The sequence below is a fragment of the Marmota monax genome, unplaced genomic scaffold (assembly GCF_021218885.2).
Source record: "Marmota monax isolate L192 unplaced genomic scaffold, Marmota_monax_Labrador192_F-V1.1 WCK01_AAM20220418_F8-fsc00012, whole genome shotgun sequence".
Taxonomy (NCBI): Eukaryota; Metazoa; Chordata; class Mammalia; order Rodentia; family Sciuridae; genus Marmota; species Marmota monax.
Window position 1 is genome coordinate 6,731,187 of NW_026695227.1, and position 24,764 is coordinate 6,755,950.

A 24,764-nucleotide genomic window follows, 5' to 3' on the forward strand; every position below is an offset into this window, starting at 1 on the left:
TATAGTATTGTGTTTTATATTTACCTGTGAACTATTTTTAGCTAGTTGTTGTTTTAGGTTTGAGGTTTAGATCAAGGTTTATATTTTTACCTGTGGGTACCCAAATGTTTCAGTATAAATCTGTTCAAAGGAGTATTCTTTCTCCATCAAACTGCTTTTCAAAACATTGTTAAAAATCAGTTTGGCAGGTTGGCTGTTGGACACTTCTGTAATCCCAGCTGCTTGGAGGCTGAGGCAGAAAGATCATGAGTTCAAAGCCAGCCTCAGCAACTGCGAGGCACTAAGCAACTCAATGAGACCTCGTCTCTAATACAAAAATATAAAATAGGGCTGGGGATGTAGTATAGTGGTTGAGTGCAATTCCCAGTACCAAAAAAAAAAAAAATCAGTTTGCCATGTTTGTGCAGGTCTATTTCTATGTTATTCATTCTGTTCCACTGACCTGTGTGTCTCTACCTGCAGTCCCTTAGTTAGATGACTTAGACAACAACCTGGCAAGAAATTGAGGTACCTCTTTATAGCCTAATAAAAGCAGAAGTCTAGGCTCCCCACCTTGCCCTTTGCAAGGTGAGGGGAGCTTTGGTCACACTCTTCAGCAGTGTTTGGCTGGAGTAAAGTGATTTTCATCCAACCATTTTCTGTTTTGTTAAGCTTCCTTTGTTTGGTACTTTGGCTAGAGAGAACAGGCTTCCCTTGAACCATTTTTTGTCTGCACCCATTGGTATTTCTGCACATACTAGATTGTAGGCTTCTTCAGCCACTTGCCTGAAATATTAAAGGCAAAGGAAAACTCAGAGAACACACCACCGTGCTCTTTTCTTGAATACTGATGTCTCCAGTATTTTCTATGCCTTTAGGAGTCATTTTATGCTTGTTTAAATATAAATTACAGGGATTTTTAGTGTAGTCAGTGGGAGGAACAAGGAGAAATATGCCTACTTCATCTTTTCAGAAACAGAAGATTGACTCACAAAATTTTACCTCCAGCCTACATCTTTTCTCTAAGGTCCTAGACAAATATCTTCCTTGTCATCCACTTTTGAAAGTCTCCAAGGTCCCTCTAATGTAGCTCACAGCTGAGCCACTCTGAAAGGTTCGATACAGTCTCTCTGCTACACAAGGAAAGAAAATTTAAAGTTATTCTTGGCACCTCTTATTTCTCACATTCCAAACCATAATGAAGTCTTTCCCATTTATTTCTTTTGGAGTTTTTTTGTTTGTTTGTTTGTTTGTTTTGTTTTGTTTTGTTTTTGTCTTCCCACTTCCCTGTATCTGTATGCAACCATCCTCTAAGCTATTATCAGATCAGATCAAACTTTCTGCAGAACTCTCCTCTGATCTACCCACATAACCCTCCAAATGTTTCTCCATGGTACTTCTAGAGCAATTTTTTCAAAACACTATTGTTATTATTCAATACATTTATGTTGCTTTTAGAACAATGGGGTTTAAAGCTCTTTAACCTCACCTTTAACTTGCACATATCCACTGTAGATGCTTAATAAGTACCTTTTGACAAATGACTATAGTGCTCTAAAATTGTAAGTGTATACCTCTCTAACTACGTTCAAGTCATCTAAAAGGCAGAGATAGAGCCTAAAACTCTGTGTATCCTCAGTGTAGCAGCAATCTGAAAATTCTTATGACAATGATCTTGGTATTCTAATGACTTTATAAAAGATTATATCTATTGTGTCAGAAAAGCTGACACAAAAGTAACACAGACCAAGTTATTAACTATCCTGTATTTCTCATACCAAGAGAACTCATTTACCCTTAGTTATTACCATCTGCTTTTCATATAAATATTCTAAAATGTCTAAATATATATATATATATATATATATATATATATATATATATATATATACATACATACACTTTTTAAACCACCAACTTACTTCTCATTTTTTATGGAAACCTATAAAATACTCTTAGCATTTTTGCAGATTAATCATCTCTGGAAAAAATTGTCATAAATTTATAAAGAATTGAATTTTGACAACAAAATGATAGAATCATAATAAGTTTGTTCACATGGTCTTCCCACATAAGTGTTTAATTATCACAAGCCCCTCCCTGTAGAATGATGTTAATGTATTATTACATTCATTATATATAAGAGAATATCATCAAAATAGTGTATCAGATACTAAGACTATATAAAAGGAAGGAGGAATACTTCCTCTTCTCTTGAAAATCACACATATCCCTTGGGTTGAAAAAAATCCTAAGACTTCTAGCAAGGGATAAGTTAATTAGAGAAGATGTCTTTCTTCTAGTAAAAAAATATATTTTGATCCTGATCTCTAAATCAGCATTAGAGCATCAGGGGAGAAAAAGAAAATAAGACTGAGTGGGAAAAAATACAGGTAAAAGACACAAAAGTGAGAATGGGTAGATCTTAAACAATGGTAAAATTACTAATCTAGAAATTAATGTAGGATAGTCACAATAAAAAAGTTCTGTAGTGTATTTATATACCTATAAATGAGATATTTTCAACATATTATTTGTAATGTAATAACTCTGATAGATCAATCTCCAACCTTCCTTTTTGCCCCAACCAATTTATACATCAAATTGGCATGTAATTCTGAACTTCAGAGATACACTCTAAAACCTTAATTCTACAACCTAGGATTAGGTGTGCATTTGAGTCAACTGATAAACTAAATCACAATTAAAACTCCTACAGCTTATAGGAGTGGAATCAGATTCTATTTCATTTGTGAGGCTCCTTTTCATTTATAGAAAAGTTTTAGTACAATTCTGAATTTTTAAAATAAAATTTCTTAGAAGTATGCCTTAAAAATTACACAGAAAAGATACAGTATTTAATTTTGTTGGACTTACTGAACATTTAGACTATGATAATGTTTATACATACAATTTGTTTCTCCAGTTTTATAATTAGTTTATAGTTTTCTCTAAGTTTGATATGCTTCTTTTTTTTTTTTTTTTTTTAATTTTTTATTGTGGGTTGTTCAAAACATTACAAATTTCTTGACATATCATATTCCACACTTTGATTCTAGTGGGTTATGAACTCCCACCTTCTCCCCATACACAGATTGCAGATTCACATCAGTTACACATCCATTGATTTACAAATTGCCATACTAGTGTCTGTTGTGCTCTGCTGCCTTTCCCATCATCCACCCTCCCCCCTCCCCACCTCTCCCCTCCCCTCCCCTCCTCTCTCTCTACCCCCTCCACTGTATAACCCTGAGGGTCTCCTTCCATTACCGTGCAATTTACCTTCTCTCTCCCTTTCCCTCCCACCTCTCATCCCTGTTAAATGTTAATCTTCTTCTCCTGTTCTTCGTCCCTACTCTGTTCTTAGTTACTTTCCTTATATCAAAGAAGACATTTGGCATTTGTTTTTTAGGGATTGGCTAGCTTCACTTAGCATAATCTGCTCTAATGCCATCCATTTCCCTGTAAATTCTATGATTTTGTCATTTTTTAATGCAGAGTAATACTCCATTGTGTATAAATGCCACATTTTTTTTATCCATTCGTCTATTGAAGGGCATCTAGGTTGGTTCCACAGTCTTGCTATTGTGAACTGTGCTGCTATGAACATCGATGTAGCAGTGTCCCTGTAGCATGCTCTTTTTAGGTCTTTAGGGAATAGACCAAGAAGGGGAATAGCTGGGTCAAATGGTGGCTCCATTCCCAGCTTTCCAAGAAATCTCCATACTGCTTTCCAAATTGGCTGCACCAATCTGCAGTCCCACCAGCAATGTACAAGTGTACCCTTTTCCCCACATCCTCGCCAGCACTTGTTGTTGTTTGACTTCCTAATGGCTGCCAATCTTACTGGAGTGAGATGGTATCTTAGGGTGGTTTTGATTTGCATTTCTCTGACAGCTAGAGATGTTGAGCATTTTTTCATGTACTTGTTGATTGACTGTATGTCCTCCTCTGTGAAGTGTCTGTTCAGGTCCTTGGCCCATTTGTTGATTGGGTTGTTTGTTCTCTTATTGTCTAATTTTTTGAGTTCTTTGTATACTCTGGATATTAGGGCTCTATCTGAAGTGTGAGGAGTAAAGATTTGTTCCCAGGATGTAGGCTCCCTATTTACCTCTCTTATTGTTTCTTTTGCTGAGAAAAAACTTCTTAGTTTGAGTAAGTCCCATTTGTTGATTCTAGTTATTAACTTTTGTGCTATGGGTGTCCTATTGAGGAATTTGGAGCCCGACCCCACCGACTGTAGATCGTAGCCAACTTTTTCTTCTATCAGACGGCGCGTCTCTGATTTGATATCAAGTTCCTTGATCCATTTTGAATTCACTTTTGTGCATGGCGAGAGAAAGGGATTCAGTTTCATTTTGTTGCATATGGATTTCCAGTTTTCCCAGCACCATTTGTTGAAGATGCTATCCTTCCTCCATTGCATGCTTTTAGCCCCTTTATCAAATATAAGATAGTTGTAGTTTTGTGGATTGGTTTCTGTGTCCTCTATTCTGTACCATTGGTCCACACGCCTGTTTTGGTACCAGTACCATGCTGTTTTTGTTACTATTGCTCTGTAGTATAGTTTGAAGTCTGGTATCGCTATACCGCCTGATTCACACTTCTTGCTTAGCATTGTTTTTGCTATTCTGGGTCTTTTATTTTTCCATATGAATTTCATGATTGCTTTCTCTATTTCTACAAGAAATGCCATTGGGATTTTGATTGGCATTGCATTAAACCTATAGAGAACTTTTGGTAATATCGCCATTTTGATGATGTTAGTTCTGCCTATCCATGAACAGGGTATATTTTTCCATCTTCTAAGATCTTCTTCTATTTCTCTCTTTAGGGTTCTGTAGTTTTCATTGTATAAGTCTTTCACCTCTTTTGTTAGGTTGATTCCCAAGTATTTTATTTTTTTTGAAGATATTTTGAATGGAGTGGTTGTCCTCATTTCCATTTCAGAGGATTTGTCGCTGATATACAGGAATGCCTTTGATTTATGCGTGTTGATTTTAAATCCTGCCACTTTGCTGAATTCATTTATTAGCTCTAATAGTTTCTTTGTAGAGCCTTTTGGGTCTGCTAGATATAGAATCATATCATCTGCAAATAGTGATAATTTAATTTCTTCTTTTCCTATTTTTATGCCTTTAATTTCTTTCGTCTGTCTAATTGCTCTGGCCAGTGTTTCGAGAACTATGTTGAAGAGAAGTGGAGAGAGAGGGCATCCCTGTCTTGTTCCAGATTTTAGAGGGAATGCCTTCAGTTTTTCTCCATTCAGAATAATGCTAGCCTGAGGCTTAGCATAGATTGCTTTTACAATATTGAGGTATGTTCCTGTTATCCCTAGTTTTTCTAGAGTTTTGAACATAAAGGGATGCTGTACTTTGTCAAATGCTTTTTCCGCGTCTATCGAGATGATCATATGGTTCTTATTTTTAAGTCTATTGATGTGGTGAATAACATTTATTGATTTCCGTATATTGAACCAGCCTTGCATCCCAGGGATGAATCCTACTTGATCATGGTGTACAATTTTTTTTATATGTTTTTGTATCCGATTCGCCAGAATTTTATTGAGGATTTTTGCATCTAGGTTCATTAGAGATATTGGTCTGTAGTTTTCTTTCTTTGAAGTGTCTTTGTCTGGTTTAGGTATCAGGGTGATGTTGGCCTCATAGAATGAATTTGGAAGTTCTCCCTCCTTTTCTATTTCCTGCAGTAGCTTGAAAAGTATTGGTATTAGTTCTTCTTTAAAGGTTTTGTAAAATTCTGCTGTATACCCATCGGGACCTGGGCTTTTCTTAGTTGGTAGTCTTTTTATGGTTTCTTCTATCTCCTCAATTGATATTGGTCTGTTTAGGTTTTCTATATCCTCCTGACTCAATCTGGGCAGATCATATGACTTAAGAAATTTATCTATGCCTTCACTATCTTCTAATTTATTGGAGTATAAGGATTCAAAATAGTTTTTGATTATCTTCTGTATTTCTGAAGTGTCTGTTGTGATATTGCCTTTTTCACCCCGTATGCTAGTAATTTGAGTTCTCTCTCTTCTTCTCTTCACTAGCATCGCTAAGGGTCTGTCGATTTTGTTTATTTTTTCAAAGAACCAACTTTTAGTTTTGTCAATTTTTTCAATTGTTTCTTTTGTTTCGATTTCATTAATTTCAGCTCTGATTTTAATTATTTCTTGCCTTCTACTTCTTTTGCTGTTGTTTTGTTCTTCTTTTTCAAGGATTTTGAGATGAAGTATGAGATCATTTATTTGTTGGTTTTTTCTTTTTTTAAGGAATGAACTCCAAGCAATGAATTTTCCTCTTAGAACTGCTTTCAATGTGTCCCATAGATTCCGATATGTTGTGTCTGTGTTTTCATTTATCTCTAAGAATTTTTTAATTTCCTCCTTGATGTCTTCTATAACCCATTGATCATTCAGTAACCTATTGTTCATTCTCCAATTGATGTATGCTTTTTCCTTCCTTCTTTTATCGTTGATTTTCAGTTTCATTCCATTATGATCAGATAAGATGCATGGTAATATCTCTACTCCTTTATATTGTCTAAGAGTTGCCCTGTGACATAATATATGATCTATTTTTGAGAAGGATCCATGTGCTGCTGAGAAAAAAGTGTAACTGCTTGATGTTGGGTGGTATACTCTATATATGTCAATTAGGTCTAGGTTATTAATAGTGTTATTGAGTTCTATAGTTTCCTTATTCAACTTTTGTTTGGAAGATCTGTCCAGTGGCGAGAGAGGTGTGTTGAAGTCTCCCATGATTATTGTATGGTGGTCTATTAGACTCTTGAACTTGAGAAGAGTTTGTTTGACGAACATAGCTGCACCATTGTTTGGGGCATAAATATTTATGATTGTTATGTCTTGTTGGTGTATGGTTCCCTTAAGCAGTATGTAGTGTCCCTCTTTATCTCTTTTGATTAACTTTGGCTTGAAATCTATTTTATTTGATATGAGTATGGACACGCCTGCTTGTTTCCGAAGTCCATATGAGTGATATGATTTTTCCCAACCTTTCACCTTCAGCCTATGTATGTCTTTTCCTATCAAATGCGTCTCCTGTAGGCAGCATATTGTTGGGTCTTGTTTTGTGATCCATTCTACTAGCCTGTGTCTCTTAATTGGTGAGTTTAAGCCATTAACATTTAGGGTTATTATTGAGATATGGGTTGTTCTTCCAGCCATATTTGTTTATTTCTGTTACTAAACATTGTTTGTTTTCCTCTTTGATTGTTTCCCCCCCCCTTTACTGTCCTACCTCCCACTGTTGGTTTTCATTGTTATTTTCCATTTCCTCTTCCTGTAATACTTTGGCTAGGATGTTTTGAAGAGATGGTTTTCTAGCTGCGAATTCTTTAAACTTTTGTTTATCGTGGAAGGTTTTAATTTCATTCTCCATCCTGAAGCTTAATTTCGCTGGATACACAATTCTTGGTTGGAACCCATTATCTTTCAGTGTTTGAAATATGTTATTCCAGGATCTTCTAGCTTTCAGAGTCTGTGTTGAAAGATCAGCTGTTATCCTGATTGGCTTGCCCCTAAATGTAATCTGCTTCCTTTCTCTTGTAGCTTTTAAAATTCTCTCCTTATTCTGTATGTTGGGCATCTTCATTATAATGTGTCTAGGTGTGGATCTCTTATGATTTTGCACATTCGGCGTCCTGTAGGCTTCTAGGATTTGGGATTCTGTCTCATTCTTCAAGTCTGGGAAGTTTTCTTGTATTATTTCATTGAATAGACAGCTCATTCCTTTGGTTTGGAGCTCTGTACCTTCCTGTATCCCAATGACTCTTAAGTTTGGTCTCTTAATGTTATCCCATATTTCTTGGATGTTCTGCTCATGGTTTCTTAACAGTCTTGCTGAGCTGTCTATGTTCTTTTCCAGTTGAAATACTTTGTCTTCATTGTCTGATGTTCTATCTTCTAAGTGTTCTACTCTGTTGGTAGTATTCTCCATTGAGTTTTTAAGTTGGTTTATTGCTTCCTGCATTTCTAGGATTTCTGATTGCTTGTTTTTTATAACCTCTATCTCCCTGTATAGTTGATCCTTTGCTTCCTGGATTTGTTTGCGTAATTCGTTGTCGAAGTGATCTTTCATTGTCTGATTTTGCTGTTTAATGTCTTCCTTGATACTCCAGATCATCTGAAGCATGTATATCCTGAATTCTTTATCTGACATTCCATCTGCTGCAGCTGTTACCTCTTCTAAAGTTGCGTTGACCTGCATTGCTTGTGGTCCTTTCTTTCCTTGTCTTTTCATACTGCTTGCGTATCTTTCCTGCAGGTGCGGGCGGCGGCTCTGCTCTCTCCTTATTCCAATTGGGGTGTCGTGGCTACCACGCCGGCAGGTCACTGGGCCTGTTCTGGGAGCTGGTGGCGGCTCTGTTCTGCCCCTACTCCAATTGGGGTGACGTGTCTGTCGTACCAGCAGGCCACTGGGCCTGTCCCGCTGGTCTGTCGCAGATCTGCCCACCTTTCGGGCACGGGTGGAGGCTCTGCTTTGCCCCTACTCCAATTGGGGTGTCGTGACTACCCCGCCTGCAGGATGCTGGGTCTGTTCCTGGCAAGGGAGGCGACTCTGCTCTGTCACTACTCCAATTAGGGTGGTGTTTGTACCCCGCCGGCAGGCTCCTGGGCCTGATCCGCCGGTCTGTTGTAGGTCTGCCTACCTTGAAGGCGCAGGCGGCGGATCTGCCCTGCCCCTCCTACCACGCCTGCGGACCCCTGGGCCTGATCTGCAGGTTGATCACTGGTCTGCTCCCCCTGCGGGCACGGGTGGCGGTTCCGCTCCACCCCCACTCCAATTGGGGTCACGTGACCACCACACCAGCAGGGCCTGATCCGGGCGTGGGATAAGGATCTGCTCTGCCCCTACTCGAGTTGGGGTGACGTGTGTACCACACTGGCAGGCCACTGGGCCTGACCCGCCAGGCTGTCACAGGTCTGTTTACCTTGCAAGCGCGAAGGGCGGCTCTGCCCTGCCCCTCCTACCACGCCCATGTACTACTGGGTCGTGGGTCTGCCCACCTGGCGGGTGTGGGTGGCGGCTCCGCTCCGCCCCCTCTCCAATTGGGGTCACGCGGTCACCACGCTGGCGAGCCGCTGGGCCTGCTCCGGGGGCTGGCGGCGGCCCGGCTCCTTCCCTCTGGCTCGAGGACAAATTGAGGAGACTCGGGTGACTGAGCCTCACCCCCCCTTACCAGGAGACCAACTGCTTATGTCACCGCTGGTATTGATGAAGATCTCTCCTCCACCGCTTTCTGCTGACATCAGATCTCTGCCATGTTGGTATCCTATGCGAATGGCAGCATTTCGTTCCCCTTGCCTGGCAACCCAAGCAATGGGTGAGTCCTGACCTGCCCTCAGCAGGACCCGGACCGAGACACAGTTTCCGCGGGCTCCTAGCCCCGGTCCAGGGAAGTTCCGGGAGCCGGAACTCGGCCGCTCCGTGCTCGGTGTAAGCTCCTATAAGTGTAAGCTCCAAGAAGCAGTCCCCGCGGGCTCAGTTCCGGGAGCCGGAATTCGGCCGCTTGGTGCTTGGTGTATGCTCTGATAGTAGCAGGGTCCAAGAAGCAGCCTCCGCGGGCTCCGCAGCCCTGAGCCAGGGCGGTTCCGGGACGGTTCCGGGAGCCGGAACTCGGCCGCCCCGCGCTCCGTGTTCACTTCGATAAGATCAGATTTTAAGAAGCCCCCAGGCGCTGAACCCTAGCAATCTGTCTGCAAGCCGCAGGCGAATTGCAGCCTGAAATTACCTGTTCTATGGCTGAATGAGCTGCGGTCAGTCAAAAACAGGTGTGGTGACGTCAGTTTACCAACATGGTGGCTGCTGGCCTCCTCTGTGGTCTGACCGGTGTGGAGAACCGAGATGGACCGCTTCCTTCCCCCGTCTCGAACCCAGAATTCAGCCCTGAGTGCGGTGCTTGCGCGTCTGGCAGAAACTGCAGCGCTGTAACCCTGCGTCTCTATCCCAGCGCGCCTTGCAGACTCTAGCCGCGGGGCGATTTGCTGAATAAGCAGTTTTACCCTCCGTGCGACAAACCTCTCGCGTTTGAGTCCCCGTAGCCGATCCTCATGCGATGGAAATCCTTCCTCCAGGTTCCGGCGCACCCCACTATTGCTGGAAATTCCTAACAAGATATCCTTTAGCCGTCCTGACTTGTCATACTCCCACACAGTGAAGCAGCGCACGGGGGTAATGCACTCCCCTCGCCGCCATCTTCCCTCTGTCAGATGTGCTTCTTTATATACTTGCTTTCTGCATGTTTTTTCTGTGTCTGATTTATAATGGTGGCTCCATAGAAGAAGGATGTGTTATCTCATGAAATTGAGCATAATTTCAAAAACTTTCCAAGAGAGAAATCAGTTTGGTCCATTATATTTTTTCCTATTGAAAAGAAAAAAAGGTAAATATAGCATATCAGAAGGAAAATTTTTATGAATCTGTAAAATGTAAAATTATTTCCAAAGTTCCATTCAAGGTAGTAAACATAGTATAGAGAGTAGGAAAAAAAAATTAGAAAACTGTTACATATAAAATTAAGATCTTTTTTCTGATTATGGAAGTCACTAGAACTCTACTACATGTCAGCAGTAGTGATGAGTACAAGGTTAATGATATATAAAAATATTTCCAAATTCAAAGGTCCATTCATGCAGCACAGAGTTTCCATAGACACACTGGGAATAAATTAAACTTTAAAGTAAAGATGGGATTTTTTGGATGGCATTTTTGAATCAGAAGACAGAGATGTATCTATGATAAGGTTCAGCTATGAGAATCATATTGGTCATTTATGAACCAACAACAATAACTAAAATTTGTTGAATGCCTCCTGTATGTCAGGCTTGTGTTCTAAGCACTTGTACATGCTTTAAGTCATTTAAGTCATCCAATCCAGGAGTCAAGTGCTTTCTTCCTGATATTACAAAGGAGGAGATGAAGGTCTGCATAAGATAACCTTCCTGGGGTCCCAAACTCATCAGTGGCAGGAACCTGATTTGAAGCCTGGCCCATAGGGCCTATAGTCCCTGCTTTCTACCTACAGTGTCCCTACTCATTGCCCTTCTCAGTGCACAGCTCTCTCCATGTGTGAGGCATTGACCTACATCTTCCCAGGTAGTGCTCACAGCCATTCTAAGAGCTGGGTATTATGGACCCATTTTAAAGAGGAAGAAATTGAGATATACCAAGCCCAAGGTCAGAACACATGCTTTATCTCATGTTTTCAACATATCTCCTCCCAGCTTAGCCAAAGAAAAAGGACTTATAAAGTTAATTCATAGAAAATAGGTTAGAAAGTGAGTAAAGGCCCAGTAAAAATAATTTTGACCAAATATTAAAAATTTTGACTTGGGAGTTGAGACACATTCCTCAGTGTATGCTCAAAAAAAAAAAAAAATACTAAGTGGATAAATATAAAGTGGAGTGAAGGTCTTGGTATTCCAGCCTCTCTTCTGGATGGTCAGTGGTAACATGAATCACAAAATATAATTTTAAAATAAAATGAAATGACTACAGCCAAGCAAAGCTAGTTTATTTTTATTTTTTTAAATGCTCTGCCTGCAGTTGGAGTCCATGTCCTCAGGTCCGCCACAAAATGCCTGTTGTAGCTTTCTGATCTAAATATCCACACTTCTAAAAGGCCAGATTCATGAGATTCTCCACTCTCTTATATCTTTACTAAAATAGCTAAGCAACAACAATAAAAAATACTCTCCTTTATTTTAAAAAATAAAAGGCCTACCTCAAAATCTGCAACTTTTCTATTATGACTTGGTCTAACCTTATTTGTATCTAAGCTGCTACACTCAAATTTAAAAAACACTTTATTCCAATCCATTTTTTAAAAGACCTTCATTTTTTAAATAATTTTTACCCAAAACTATATTCCCACCATAAATGTTTCTAGAACTCAGGACAAACTGGTATCAAAACTGTTTTACCATTTCACTATCCAATGAGTGAGTTTCATCCAAGAGAGGTGTCTTCAATCTTCTCTCTACTGTTTCTGTTAGAAGTGTTAACACTTCATCTTGGGCCTCTCCAGTTCTCAAATAACATAATAAAAAATGGAAAGTTACGGAAACAGGACCACCATCTCTCTGGTTTTTCCATCCTTGAGACTACAGGGGGCAGTATTACTTACATAACAACATGGCCTGTTCCTGTTCTTCCTATCTGATCAGCATTTTTATTGGGTCTAGTGTGAAATGAAATATAGCTACCTTTTTCCCTACTAAGGATATGACAGTAAATTGGTAACATTTATTTTTTTTCATAATTTGCTTTCTAAAAGAACTTTTATTACAATATCTTAGCTTTTACTGAAAACATTTTTTCTCCAAAAGGTCAAGCTATCTTCTAAGAAGGAAGAATCTTTTTTTTAAATATGGGAAGGTCAAAATCATGATCTGTTTTATTATTTTAAAATTTAACAGTAAATATACTTTCTTTAAAGACTTTGCATAGATATTATCTTATTATTAATTTGATCTTATATTTTAATAGATGATATTCCCATTCAAATATAATTGTGAATTAAACACTTGAGATAATATAGATCAACATAGTAACATAATATCCTTTCCTCTGTTGCAGCCCTCAGTTAATAAATTTCTCCAGCTATCAACCAATGAAGGAGATTCATCCATTAGAGCAAAGAGAAAAATCACAACAAAATTCAAGCGGAAATAAGTTACAACTGCATAATTTAACCTACAAACCATTTCTCCTTTCTCTTACAATTGCTATTGTTTTTGGTTCATAGGGACCGAGCCCCTTTTATTTTTACATCAGAGATGGAGTACTTTATTACAGAGGGTGGAAAAAAACCACAACATTTCCAAGATTTTGTGGAGCTTTGCTGTAGAGCATATAATATTGTCAGAAAACACAGCCAACTGCTCTTGAACCTGCTAGATATGGTAAGTCCTTTGGGGAAATAACAAAAATAATAAGCTTCATTCAGGTCTCTCTCTCAGTAGTCTATTTTTGCTAATGGCTTGGTGTTCCCCAAAGAGCTTTTCAGAACAGAAAGAAATGAACAAACTGAGAGGACCATGGAACAGCTTCTAAACACACTTTTGATAATTCAATATGTTGAACTATTAATAATAATAGTTATTGTCTCAAATTTTCCTATTCCCAACAATATTGATGCATTCAGAGGTTATCCCAGTATATTTTTACTCAGGTTCAAGGACACTAATGTTTTTAAGCACCTGAGATTTTATTGTGCAGTAGTATTTTTCAAAAATGCTTAAAAATTCTCTCCTTTACATATCCATGGCAACCTAATGATGCAGACCAAGCAATAATTTTTCCTGGTTTCCTCCAATCTGTGCCCATTTGCCTATTTTTTAGATTAAGAAACTAAGAGTCAAAATGTAAAGTGACTTGCTAGCAATTCAGAGAAGAGTACATTTAGTGGTATATATTGGGTCTATTGAGACATGATCCTATATGCTCTGTTGACTAATAGGGGAAATTTAATATTTCTTTCCTCTGTTCAATCCAAAGAGATGAAGAAGAGTTTCATGGGAGGGGGTAGCCTGAAAGAAAGATATTCTGGGAGAAGGATGTGATTCCCTTGGTTACAACATACACACCAGTAATTGCATCAATTTGTCGGAGAGAAGCATGCCACGGTCCATCAGTGTGGGACATAGAGTCAATTCAAAGTGGTTAAAAGCTTTCAGAGGACAATAAATCTGCTAGATGTTATTAAAGGCATAGAGTTAGAGGTTGGGCCTCCCTGAGTTTGAATCTAGCTTGACATTTTACAGATTCCATTCCTCAGAGTATGTTACCTAATCCTAAAAATACTACTAAATGAAGATAATAGCATCTACCTTGTAGAGTTGATGAATAAATGATCTAATAATGAATACTTTGCCCAGACCGGGCACTGTTGTAAATGCTTTATGGATACTAATTGATTAAATTCATAATAATCCTAATTGATAACTAATATAAAGCATTTAGAATAGTACCTGTCACATAGTAATGTTCAATTGGATAATATTATTATGCTAAATTCTTGTTACTTTACAAGAACACTGTTCAGTACAGTATCCTCTGGTCAAATTAAACCTAATCTCATTTAAATTTAAATTATTATTATGTAAATTAAAAATTCAGTTCCTCAATCTCACTAGCAACTTTTTTTTTCTTCTTGGTACTGGGAATTGAATCCAGGAAGACTCTACCACTGAGCTACATACACAGTTCTCTTTTATTTTTTGTGATGAGACAGGGTCTCATTAAATTGCTGAGGATCCCTTGAACTTGTGATCCTCATGCCTTAGTCTTCCGGGTCACTAGGATTACAGATAGGCACCAGCATGCCCAGTTTTATGAGTTACTTTTAAAATGCTCAATAAGCCTTGTGGCAAGTGGCACCATATGGGACAACACCGATATAAAAACATCCTCCATCATCACAGAAAAATTCTAGCTAGTCCTACTGAATAAATGTTGACTTTGTTGCAACAATTTGGAGTCTGGTTTTAACTTTCAAACAACATAGCCACTGTACTTCTTTCTACCTTGAAAAATAAAGATTTCTAAAAATACTAGAAACATGTCCTTCATGTAAAAAGACACTTTGGTTTCTTCTTATGTAAACTGAATACAGAAGGTTCTGACCATCTCCAGAGTCTTCCAATTGAATTTCCAAAAACAGCCAATGATTCATACCGATAGTCTGTATTCTCTCTCCCAGTTCTATCAGACCATGGTGCTGCATGGGATGGCTTACAGATTATAATAAGCTGAGTTCATACCACAAAGCAAATTCAACAAGGACTAAGTCCGTGAACTTGACTCCAACATAGAGGCAGTATCAACTCTAATATCCCCTTAGACTTTAGCAAGATCAATTCATGAATCCATGAGCTCCTGTATGCTTACTGTATGACAGACACTGTAAATGATATGTCGATTTTTATGACCTAGTCAGAGTTTAAAGTTTTTTGAATTTAGTAAGGGAGCTAAAATTGTGTATACAAGAAAATGAGGTGTCCAGCATTTCAAAATGTCTATAATGCTATAAACAACTGCATAAAAGGAGTAATTCCAAATTTTACCAACTGCCTTACCAGAGACATTTCAAAAATATACCTAAAGCAGAAAAACACAAATATAGCTTCTCAGGTGACACTAAAATTATGCTGGATGACAATTTAGCAAGTTAAATAATATGAAAGGACAACCTCTCAAAATATAGGTTTTTTTTCTCTTGTTTAATAAATTTTTCTACATACCTTAAAAAAGATTCAAAATGTGTTATAATTTATTAAATAATCATTAATGTCATTCCATATGTAAAGCTATTTCATATAAAGGAAATAGATACATGGTATTTATTCAAAATAATTCCTCATAAATACTTTAGTTTTTGCAAGTTTCTGGTATATAATATATTTTAAAAATTGTTCTATGTTCTAATTTAATCAAGGCTTGACTTTTAGGCTAAGGAAAAAGTGTTGACAATGGAAGGTATTAATTCAGATTAAGCATATGATCTTTGATTTAGACTATTAAACTGAAACAGAAGAGAAGCAATCTGGACCAGTTAAACACATAAACAAATATAAAACATCAGTGTGCTGTTTCCTCAGTTTTTGATCATTTACTTTTAAATTCCTTTCTTTTTTTCTCAAGGGTATATCTTATGGGACTCCATAGATAAAGAATTTAGTGAAGGTTTCAGGACCACAGGTTCTCTGGTAAACCTTCTTATAAAATAAAAAACAAGTTTAAATTTGTGAAAGATTATTTTTCACTTATGCATGTATCTACCTTCCCCTCAATTCTGTCTCAAGCTGATTCTTGTGGTGTTAAATTCCTTTAAAATAATTCAATCTAATAAGCCATGGCCCATTTACAACTTGAGATATACTTGGCATGGGCCATAAATTCTATCTTCCATGAATGGTCAGTACCCAGTGTTATTAGCCACGGGTATTTGGTGGGTTCACTCTGGAGTTATTGACTCATCCTCAGCAGAGAGCAGAGCAGGTTTACAGATATTTTCAGTGTTCTTTATTTCCTCCTGGGAAAAAATAATCTATGAAATTCCCATCTTACTTAAAAGCAACATCTGTAGGAGACCCAAGAGTGTTAGTGGCTGAATTCACTTACATAAAAGCCTGTATTTCATCAGCTTTTCTCTCATTAAAAAATCAATATCAACTATTATGAAAGACTCCAAAAGAACACAAGGACCATTCACCCAGTTTAAAATGTTTATTACACCCATTATTATATCAGATATTTCCCTGCAGAAATCTTACTAGTTTCTCTGTGATGCAGGGAAGACTGCCTACCTCTCTAAGCAAAGCTATAAAAATAGATTTGGACTTAGTAGGACAAGAACAGAAATAGAAACTTTAAAAATGCTCTTGTCCTTATGAAAAGTTACTTATCTAGTCATCATCTACATCTGTCCAATGCCTGTTCTACCTGATCTTTCCATTCCCTACTGCCCCAGTTACAGAAATTGCCCATGTAGTCAGTTACAGAAATTGCCCATGCAGTCTAGACCAGGAGGCACTTGAACCACATTGCCAGGGGGCAGAGAACAGATATGGCTAAGTGGTTCAGCTACCAGGGGCCATCAGCACCCTGTAAGGTTCAATCACAACACCCACATCCTCCATTCCTCTCCAAGAAAGGGAAACATTACTAATGGCAAACTTAGCACTGGCCACCTTTACTCAGGGACAAATGGGGAGAGAGAGAAATGCATCTGCTTTGACAGTCTGTGCTTGGATGCACTATAATGTGTGTGTGTGTGTGTGTGTGTGTTGTGTAGGCAGAGGAAAGAGTAAACGTAGCACCTACCTTCCAAAAGAAATGTTTGACAGAGTCCTGGCCAGGCAGGTGTCAATTCAGGGTATTCAAGTAAGACTAGAATCCAACATAAGCGCTAGAGAAGAAGCCTGTTTTTAGCTAATGAATGATCATGGTGGGATAAAAAAAGAAATCTGCTTCAATAAGTACGCAGATGTCTCTAGGACTCTAAGTACAGAGATGATGAGATAAAACCTAATCTGGATTCTAATTGCTGTTGGGAATGTGTCTCCCTGTGGTTGATTTTGGTAAGTTTAGTAGTCAGTCAGTGCTGACTTTGCTAGTAGCATGTTTTCAAAGCCTAATAGCATCTGGAATTTTTTCTATTCACTCATTTATTCATTCACCCATTCATGCATTATTCCACAGACATACATGAAGTTCCAACTATTTACAAAGCACCATGCTAAGCAATATAGATAGATTAACACTGAATAAAAGTTCAATTTCTGCTCTCAAAAAACTTAAAATCTAACATTAAAAAAACCTTCATAAACAACACATAGTAAAAGCTAGGAATTAGTTCTGTGAAAGGTAGAGCCAAGATATGATTGCTGTACAAAGATAGCAGTAATTAAACCTCATCAAGAGGATCAGTGATGCTACAAGGAGGAAGAAGTATTTAAGTGGAGCACTGTAAAAGATTTTCAGTAGCCAAGGAAGGAGAGGAAAAGCATTACTGACTAGGAGTTGGGGGAGGTATATAAGTATCCATGGCAGTTTTAAGAGCTTTGGTACAGCATGTGTTGGAAATGGATGTGATCAAGTGTGCCTAGTCTGTGGTACAGATGGAGGCCTCTGTAGGAAAAGACAAGGTTGAAGTGATATTGCAGTTAGATTATAAAAGTCATTTATGACCAGAATGAGGTTTATACTTTAATACATAGACCCTTAAAAAATAAGAGGAGTATGTTTGTTTATAGAGAAGACAGTACCATTGTCCTTCTTGGATGTTAGATAGATAAATCAATTTATGGGATTAAAGATTCAAGGGTTCGAGAAATTATTCAAGAAACCTAGGCAAAGGAAGATAAAGAGCTGAACTAGAACACTGGTAGTCGCAGTGAAACACAGGGGAATGCATCCCAGAGTCTGTTGAAATTTTTTCATAGAATTAAGTGATTGACTATGAAAATCAGGAAAAATAGGGATTGGAAGAAAATATGAATTTCTTGTCAGCTACACAAAGGTGACAGTGTAAATGGAGATATGAAACAGGAAAAAAGGTGGAAAGATTTATAGAACTGACTCAAATTTAGATATGGTGAATTTGAAATGCCACCCAATCGCCCATGAGGAGAGGCAGTTGGCAACTCTCCAGGACTGGCTGATCCATTTCTGTGGTTTCAGCTATCAACTTTGTGCTAATGATTCCCAAATCTATATTTACAGCTGTGTGCTTTGGACTCTTTTCATCTCTCTTGATGTATTCAATCAATCAGTTTTCCCAATTCTACTTTCTACATATATTTGAGATCCAGTAATGTCTCCATTCCAAACCAGTTTCTAGTCCATCCTCTTACGTGGACCCTGCCTAATGAATTTTGATACACAACCATGGTGATCTTTCTGAAACAGAGTCAGTTCTTTCAATCAAATGTAAAAACATCTCTCTTACTTTAGGATATGGCACACATCTTTAATATTGTAAAATTCTCTACCCTGTTTGTTTTTTCATCCCCATCTCTTGGTGATCAGACATATAATTCTCTGTTTTCCAGAAAACCTTCCTGGATTTCTTTTTGCAAGCAGAGTAAAAACATCTTGGTCTCCTTTGTACATCCATACATGCTGTTCCCTCAACCTGGGTGGGGACTGTGGGAAAGAAGAGCATTTTCAAACCCACATTTTTCTCATTCAAACTTCATCAAATCAAATACAACTTCACCCTTCCTCTACAACCACAACCACGTAATCACTTTGTCCTTGATTATTAGGATTAACTTCTCATTGTAAAACTGTCTCTATTTCAGAACAGGAAATCATTTATCATCTTAGTCATAGAGATCCTGAAAAATAGTTTTCTTTTTCTTGAAAAAGTTCAAATTTGTTTCAAAAAGACCTATTTTTTTTCTCTGAGAATTTTGCCTACAACTAAAGAGAATATTATCCCTTCAGTCCACAGCGAAAGGTAAACAAAGTACTTTTCTGAAGATTAGCAGAAAAATACCTGTTCAATTTTATTCTTATTATTTCATTACTTAATAATCTTTAATAAATATAGTCACCATTCAACTGGGGAAAACTGCAATGTAAGAGTGAGCCACGGAGTCATGAAGAAAGAAAGGACTAAGCACCAGAGTATAACAGTGTTATACTCCGCTGTTACACATCATTTGAACTGGACATGCCACTTGCAGCTTTCTAGGGATGAAATTTATCTTCTCTAAAATGCACAATATTACATAAGTTTTGTGTAATATTTTTAAATGTGCAAAAGTATCTCTCATTCATTAGCCATTTGATTCTCCCAGAACATGTTGGGTATTTTTATACCTACTTTAGAAATGAGAAAGTAGAAATTCAGTGAGTTAAGGAACTTTCTCAAGATCACTCAGATTTAAAGTGGAGGATCCAGAAATTCTGACATGGGGATAAAAGGATTTTCATGTTTTCTTCACTGGTCTACTAGGAAAATAAAATTAAATTGTTAATCTATGAGCATTTTGCCAATTACAATCATTCTTTTTATTATTGTTGTTATTGCTTCTACCACTAAAACTCATGAACCTACATTCATTCCCATATATAAATTGAAGACCATTGTATGCAAACTTATGTTTATATGCCTATCAGAATAAAACAAATAGTCTAATTTTTTTTCTGCATTTCCTCTTTTTGTATGTTTGTTTGTTGGTTGGTTGGTTTTTGGATTTTATTGTTACAAAGATGCTACATGCAGGACTGCCTGAGCTAAGTGGAATCCAAGACCTGAAATATGTGTATGATAATCTTCGTCCACAAGACACAGACCTGGAAGCAACAAGCCATTTTACCAAGTAAGATGAGCTGTGAATGTGTGAGTGTGCATAAGTGTGCATGTCAGACAGAAGTTCCACATCTAAGGTGATTTCTGGTAAAGCAATAATTTCATGAAGCTGCCATTTCTAGAATCAGCTTGGGTGCTAATTTCCAGAGAACAGAGTGGAGCAGCATGCCTGCCTGGCAGGCCTTAGTCAGTGTTTTTGTAGCAAGTTATTGTTTGCTAACCAGCCCTTCATCTAGCAGATTGCTCAATAAGAGGTCATTGAAAAGAGCAAGGGCTGACATAAATAGATTGGTTGTTCTACTTGAACTATGTCCAGAAAAACAATTTAGAAAAAAAAGATTTATGATGAGAAATGGACTTACTACTTTCATCTGTAAGACAATACAAACATTGGGATATTTGGTCAAAGACCTGTGACTATCTTTTATTTTTAATCTATTTTTTACTAAGCAAGTCTGGGAAAACACTATTGTACATCAAGGTAACAGTCTAGGCAGAATACTATGAATATCAATTATACCCAAAATCATTGTCCAAAGGGCAGTGCATTTGATAATATAAGATCCTTTTGAACTTTGCTTTTTGAATGCATAACATAATTCCTGGTCTATTTTAGGTATTCAATAAATGTCAGTTCTAATTGTCTCAGTAAACAGTTTAAGTAGAGAAAAACAGCATTCTTTTTTTCCTGTAACCTCTTAACAGTGAAACTTATTTGTCTAATTTTTAATCATTCTAATATTTTCAGCCAAAAATTTATAAACACATATAATGGAATGTATGCTTTTGAAGAAAATAATAATTATAAAAACCTCTCTCAACATCGATCTTTTATCTCCCCTTTCAGAATGTACAGTGAGGACTCTCTCCCTAATCCAAGGATGTAGAAAGGCTTCATGGGGGATGTCCTGTGCACTTGGCAATTTTACTTGTCTCAGAGGTTTCCATTTCGTTAACTTCATACCCTTGTGGTTGAAGAGAAGAAATGTGACAGAATCAAAAACTATTAGAGCTGGGAAGAGCCTTTATACTTCATGTATTTTAATAATAAACATTTAAATGAGAAAACTGAGATCCAAAGAATTAGGTATGTTGCCACAATTAACAGAAGAAGCAGAATAGGACTAAAATCCAGGTCTTACTTTTCTGGTCAAAGGTTTTTCCAGAAGTTAATATTGGAAGCTATATGATATGATAAGGAATACCACACAGAGCTCCTGTTAAAACCTTCCCTTTACCTAATTAGATTTGTAAAAATTCTACCATTATAGCAGGGCACAGTGGCACTGCCTGCAATCACAATGACTCTGACTGATAAAGCAGAGTATGGCTATACCCCCCAGGTTCAATACCTAGTATTTTTTAAAAAAAAAGTCTGCCATTAGATTCAATAGGAAAATACAGCAAGTTTTTTATAGTCTTGAAAAATGTCCTTTAATAGTACAGTTATATCTGGAAGAAGAATTTGTTTATTTACATTAACAAAAATCTCAAATATTGACAAATGATTGCAGTCAATGACATTAGCTTTAAGACTTGGATAGGCATTTTAGACCCTTTGTTTCAAAGATCAAGAGATCCCAAGTTATCTCAACAAATAGGGATGGGGACTTTGTGTGAGAAAACTCAGAGAAAGGGTCACCATCTAGCTTCAGGAGGAACAGGAAGACACTCAACACTAAGCCTAGAGGTCTTGGGAGCTCAAGGTAGCTCCAGGAACCACATCAGTAGGAATTAATTCCTTTCACTCCAGCTTCCCACCCCCAGTCCAAATAACTCCATCCAACATGAGTGGGTTGGCATGGTTCCAAAAATAGCTCCTCAGATTATCCCAAGATCTGAATGGAACTCCTTTTCTTAAAATGGTTTGTGGCATGACAGACATGTCAGTGGGACCAGGGAAGGAGGTAGAGGAGTTACACAGAGAAGGTCAGAAAGGGTAAAGTAAGGAAATGGATAGTTGGATTGCAGGACCTATTTTTGAGATGCATCATTAGTTAGACAATTACAGTACTGCAGTTTGCTGATCATCTTTCCTGCCACTTAGAAATCAAGAAAAGCTATATATTGATTCAGATGAAAAAAAGGTCTTTCAGGCCCTGGTCAAAGGAAGAATGCAAACAGACTTTGTCTGCCAGGGTCCCGTCCCTTTTCATTTCTCTCCTTCATCTGACACACCCAGATGTGTCGAGAGCACAGTCTTGGATACAGGACAGTTTGCCTAGGGTGACTCATTTCCTCTTCCAATTTAAGAGGACCAGGACATGAGACAATGTGAATAGATCTAAGCCAGTAACTTCATGGCAATGAGCTAGACCTCATTATCCCACTTGCATACCTCTGCCAAGTTACTCGTCACACTTGAGGATGTTATGCTATATGTTCTGCAAATTAAACTTTCTTATAGAACTTTCTATAGAACACTTTTAGAGAAAGAACTTGTTCTCCATCGCAGACTTAAAAGGCATCTTGTTCTGTAAACACAGCAGGTTATTCTTCTGTTTAATAATATTACTTGGCTTCCATTTCCTAGCTCTTACTTCCTAGGCTCCCATCACCTAATCGTCTTCTCAAGGTATATCGCCCCCTTCTGTTATTCTTAAAGAAGATCTTTCCTAATGTACATTCATTCTTCCTTTATCTATTTAATTTATATACAGAATCACAATATTTCTAGAGGGGGTGTGTCTCTGATAACTTTCAGTCCCACCCATCCCTGATATCTGGACAACTAGTACTTTCATCCATGAAACATGTCATTATTCCAGTAACTCATTGATCTTCTTTTCCTCCCTAATTCGACAGAACATGTCATATCTTGTACTAAATTTATAACTGAGTTACATACTATCCTACATGTCAATTAATATCTTGGTCAGTTACATCAATTTCTTCCAAGTAAAGCAGGAGACATATTCCTACCCCCTCATGACTGAATGTGAAACAAGCCCATTAAATACAAGGGAAAATGCAATTTAAACATCCAAACTTAAGTATAAGTATAGAAAGACAAATAACAATAGCTAACATCTAATATAATACTTATGATGTGCCAGGCCTTGCTCCAAGTTCTTTTCATAGTTAAGGTATTTAATTGTCATATCAACCTATAAGGTAATATTTTTAATCTACATTTTTAAATTAGTGAATAGAGACTCCAGAGAAGTTAACCAATTTTCCCAAAGACACAGCCAGAAGGAACCAGAGCCACGATTCAAATGCTCCAGAATGTAGGGTCTTGACCAATAGTCTGTATGCTCAAAATCCCCTCTTCTGTATGCAAGCTCTCACATGTGTGCTGCTTCGCAATCCAGACCACAGTTTTTTCAAAGTTCTTCAGAGGCTGCTTTGGCTGCAGTTTCATCATGAGGCATCCTTCACCCTTTCTCAGGCACTAATCCTCAGGGTGTGAGTACCACAATCCTCGGCAGAGAACAGAAGCCCATTCCCAGAAATATCACCTCTGTGCCACCACTTGGAGTGCCCTGGTTGTGGCATTTCAAGATCTATAATTGCTGCCTTTGGAGCCATGGCTAATGACTCCCTGGCAGTTACCTTCTCTGCTTTTTCTACTTTGGCCTGTTCCCAAATAGCTTGAGCCTCTATTATATACTTTTGTTCTCAGAGAAATCTCCTGAGACTTGTTCTCCCTTAACCTTTGTGTTAGTCAGCTTTTTGTCACCGTGACAAATACCTGAGAAAAACAACTTAGAGATTTATTTTGGCTAATGGTTTCAGCTGCACTGTTTCTCTGGGCCTGAGGAAAGACAGCATCCTGGTGAAGGGATGTGGCAGAAGGAAAACTGTCAGCTCATGGCAGTAAGGAAGCAAAGACAGGATGGGAGCAGGGACAAAGCCCTGTGACCTACTTCCAAGACATACCCTCAGTGAGCTACTTCCTTTAACCAGGTCCCACTTCCTACAGTTGCCACTGCCTTCTAGTAGTTCATTCAGGTATCAATAGATTAATCCACTGATGAGGTCAGAGCCTTCATGATCCAATCACTTCCCAAAAGCTCCAACTCTGAACAATGCTGCATTGGAGACCAAGCCTTGAACACACGAGTCTTTGGGGGACACTTCAAATCCAAACCATAACAACTTCTAGGAGTCTGCCCCAGCATTGTATTTTATCCTAATGTCTAAACTGCATACTTATATTTTAGATAGGAATTAATGTGCATATAATGTGTCTATTCAATTCTCTAAATTCTTTGTCTATACACACACATACACACACACACACACACACACTCACTCACACACTAAGTTTTGAGGATCTTTTCAATCACACAATCCTCCTAGCATAATGAACAACTTGTTAAAGAAGGTCAGGAAACTTTCATTGTTAGTGCCTTTGATTACCATTGAAAAAAATTTTCTATGACCTATTCCTTGTATATTTTAAAATTATAAATAAATTATATAGTACTTCTCTGTAAATCTTTAAACAATGAAAAACTATCTAGGTTAATTATAAACAATAATGCAACTTTGACACAATATTCATGTTTCATATAAATGTTTAAAAATGCATGTACTGTTGCCCCTGGCATTCATGGGGGATTTGCTTTATGATTTCCCAAAGATAATCAAAATCCATAAATGTCAAATTCCTTCTATAAATGGTATACAGTGTGCATATAACTTATGTACATCTTCCTATATACTCTAACCTACCTCTATGTTATTTTAAATATCTAAAACAACACAAATGCTATGCCAATAGTAGTCATACTATATTGTTTAGTAAATAATAGCAAGAAAAAAATACCTGTACATGGTCAATACAGATGCAATTTTTTTCAAATATTTTTGACTGTCATTGGTTGAATTCGTGGGTGTGGAGCCAATATATATTATATAACTATATATGTATGTGTGTGTGTGTATGTATGTATATATATATATATATATATATATATATATAT

General features: G+C 37.7%; 1 protein-coding gene across 3 annotated transcripts in view; it reads left to right on the forward strand.

Annotated features, from left to right (window-relative positions):
• The window catches only part of Pik3c2g (phosphatidylinositol-4-phosphate 3-kinase catalytic subunit type 2 gamma), a 385,322-nt gene that overhangs the window by 275,105 nt on the left and 85,453 nt on the right, over window positions 1–24,764 (forward strand). For all 3 annotated transcript variants that reach the window (XM_058576231.1, XM_058576230.1, XM_058576232.1), the window contains 2 exons: window positions 12,757–12,913; window positions 19,734–19,843. In XM_058576231.1, the coding sequence (XP_058432214.1) occupies window positions 12,757–12,913; window positions 19,734–19,843 (267 nt within the window). The remainder of the gene's footprint in view (window positions 1–12,756; window positions 12,914–19,733; window positions 19,844–24,764) is intronic.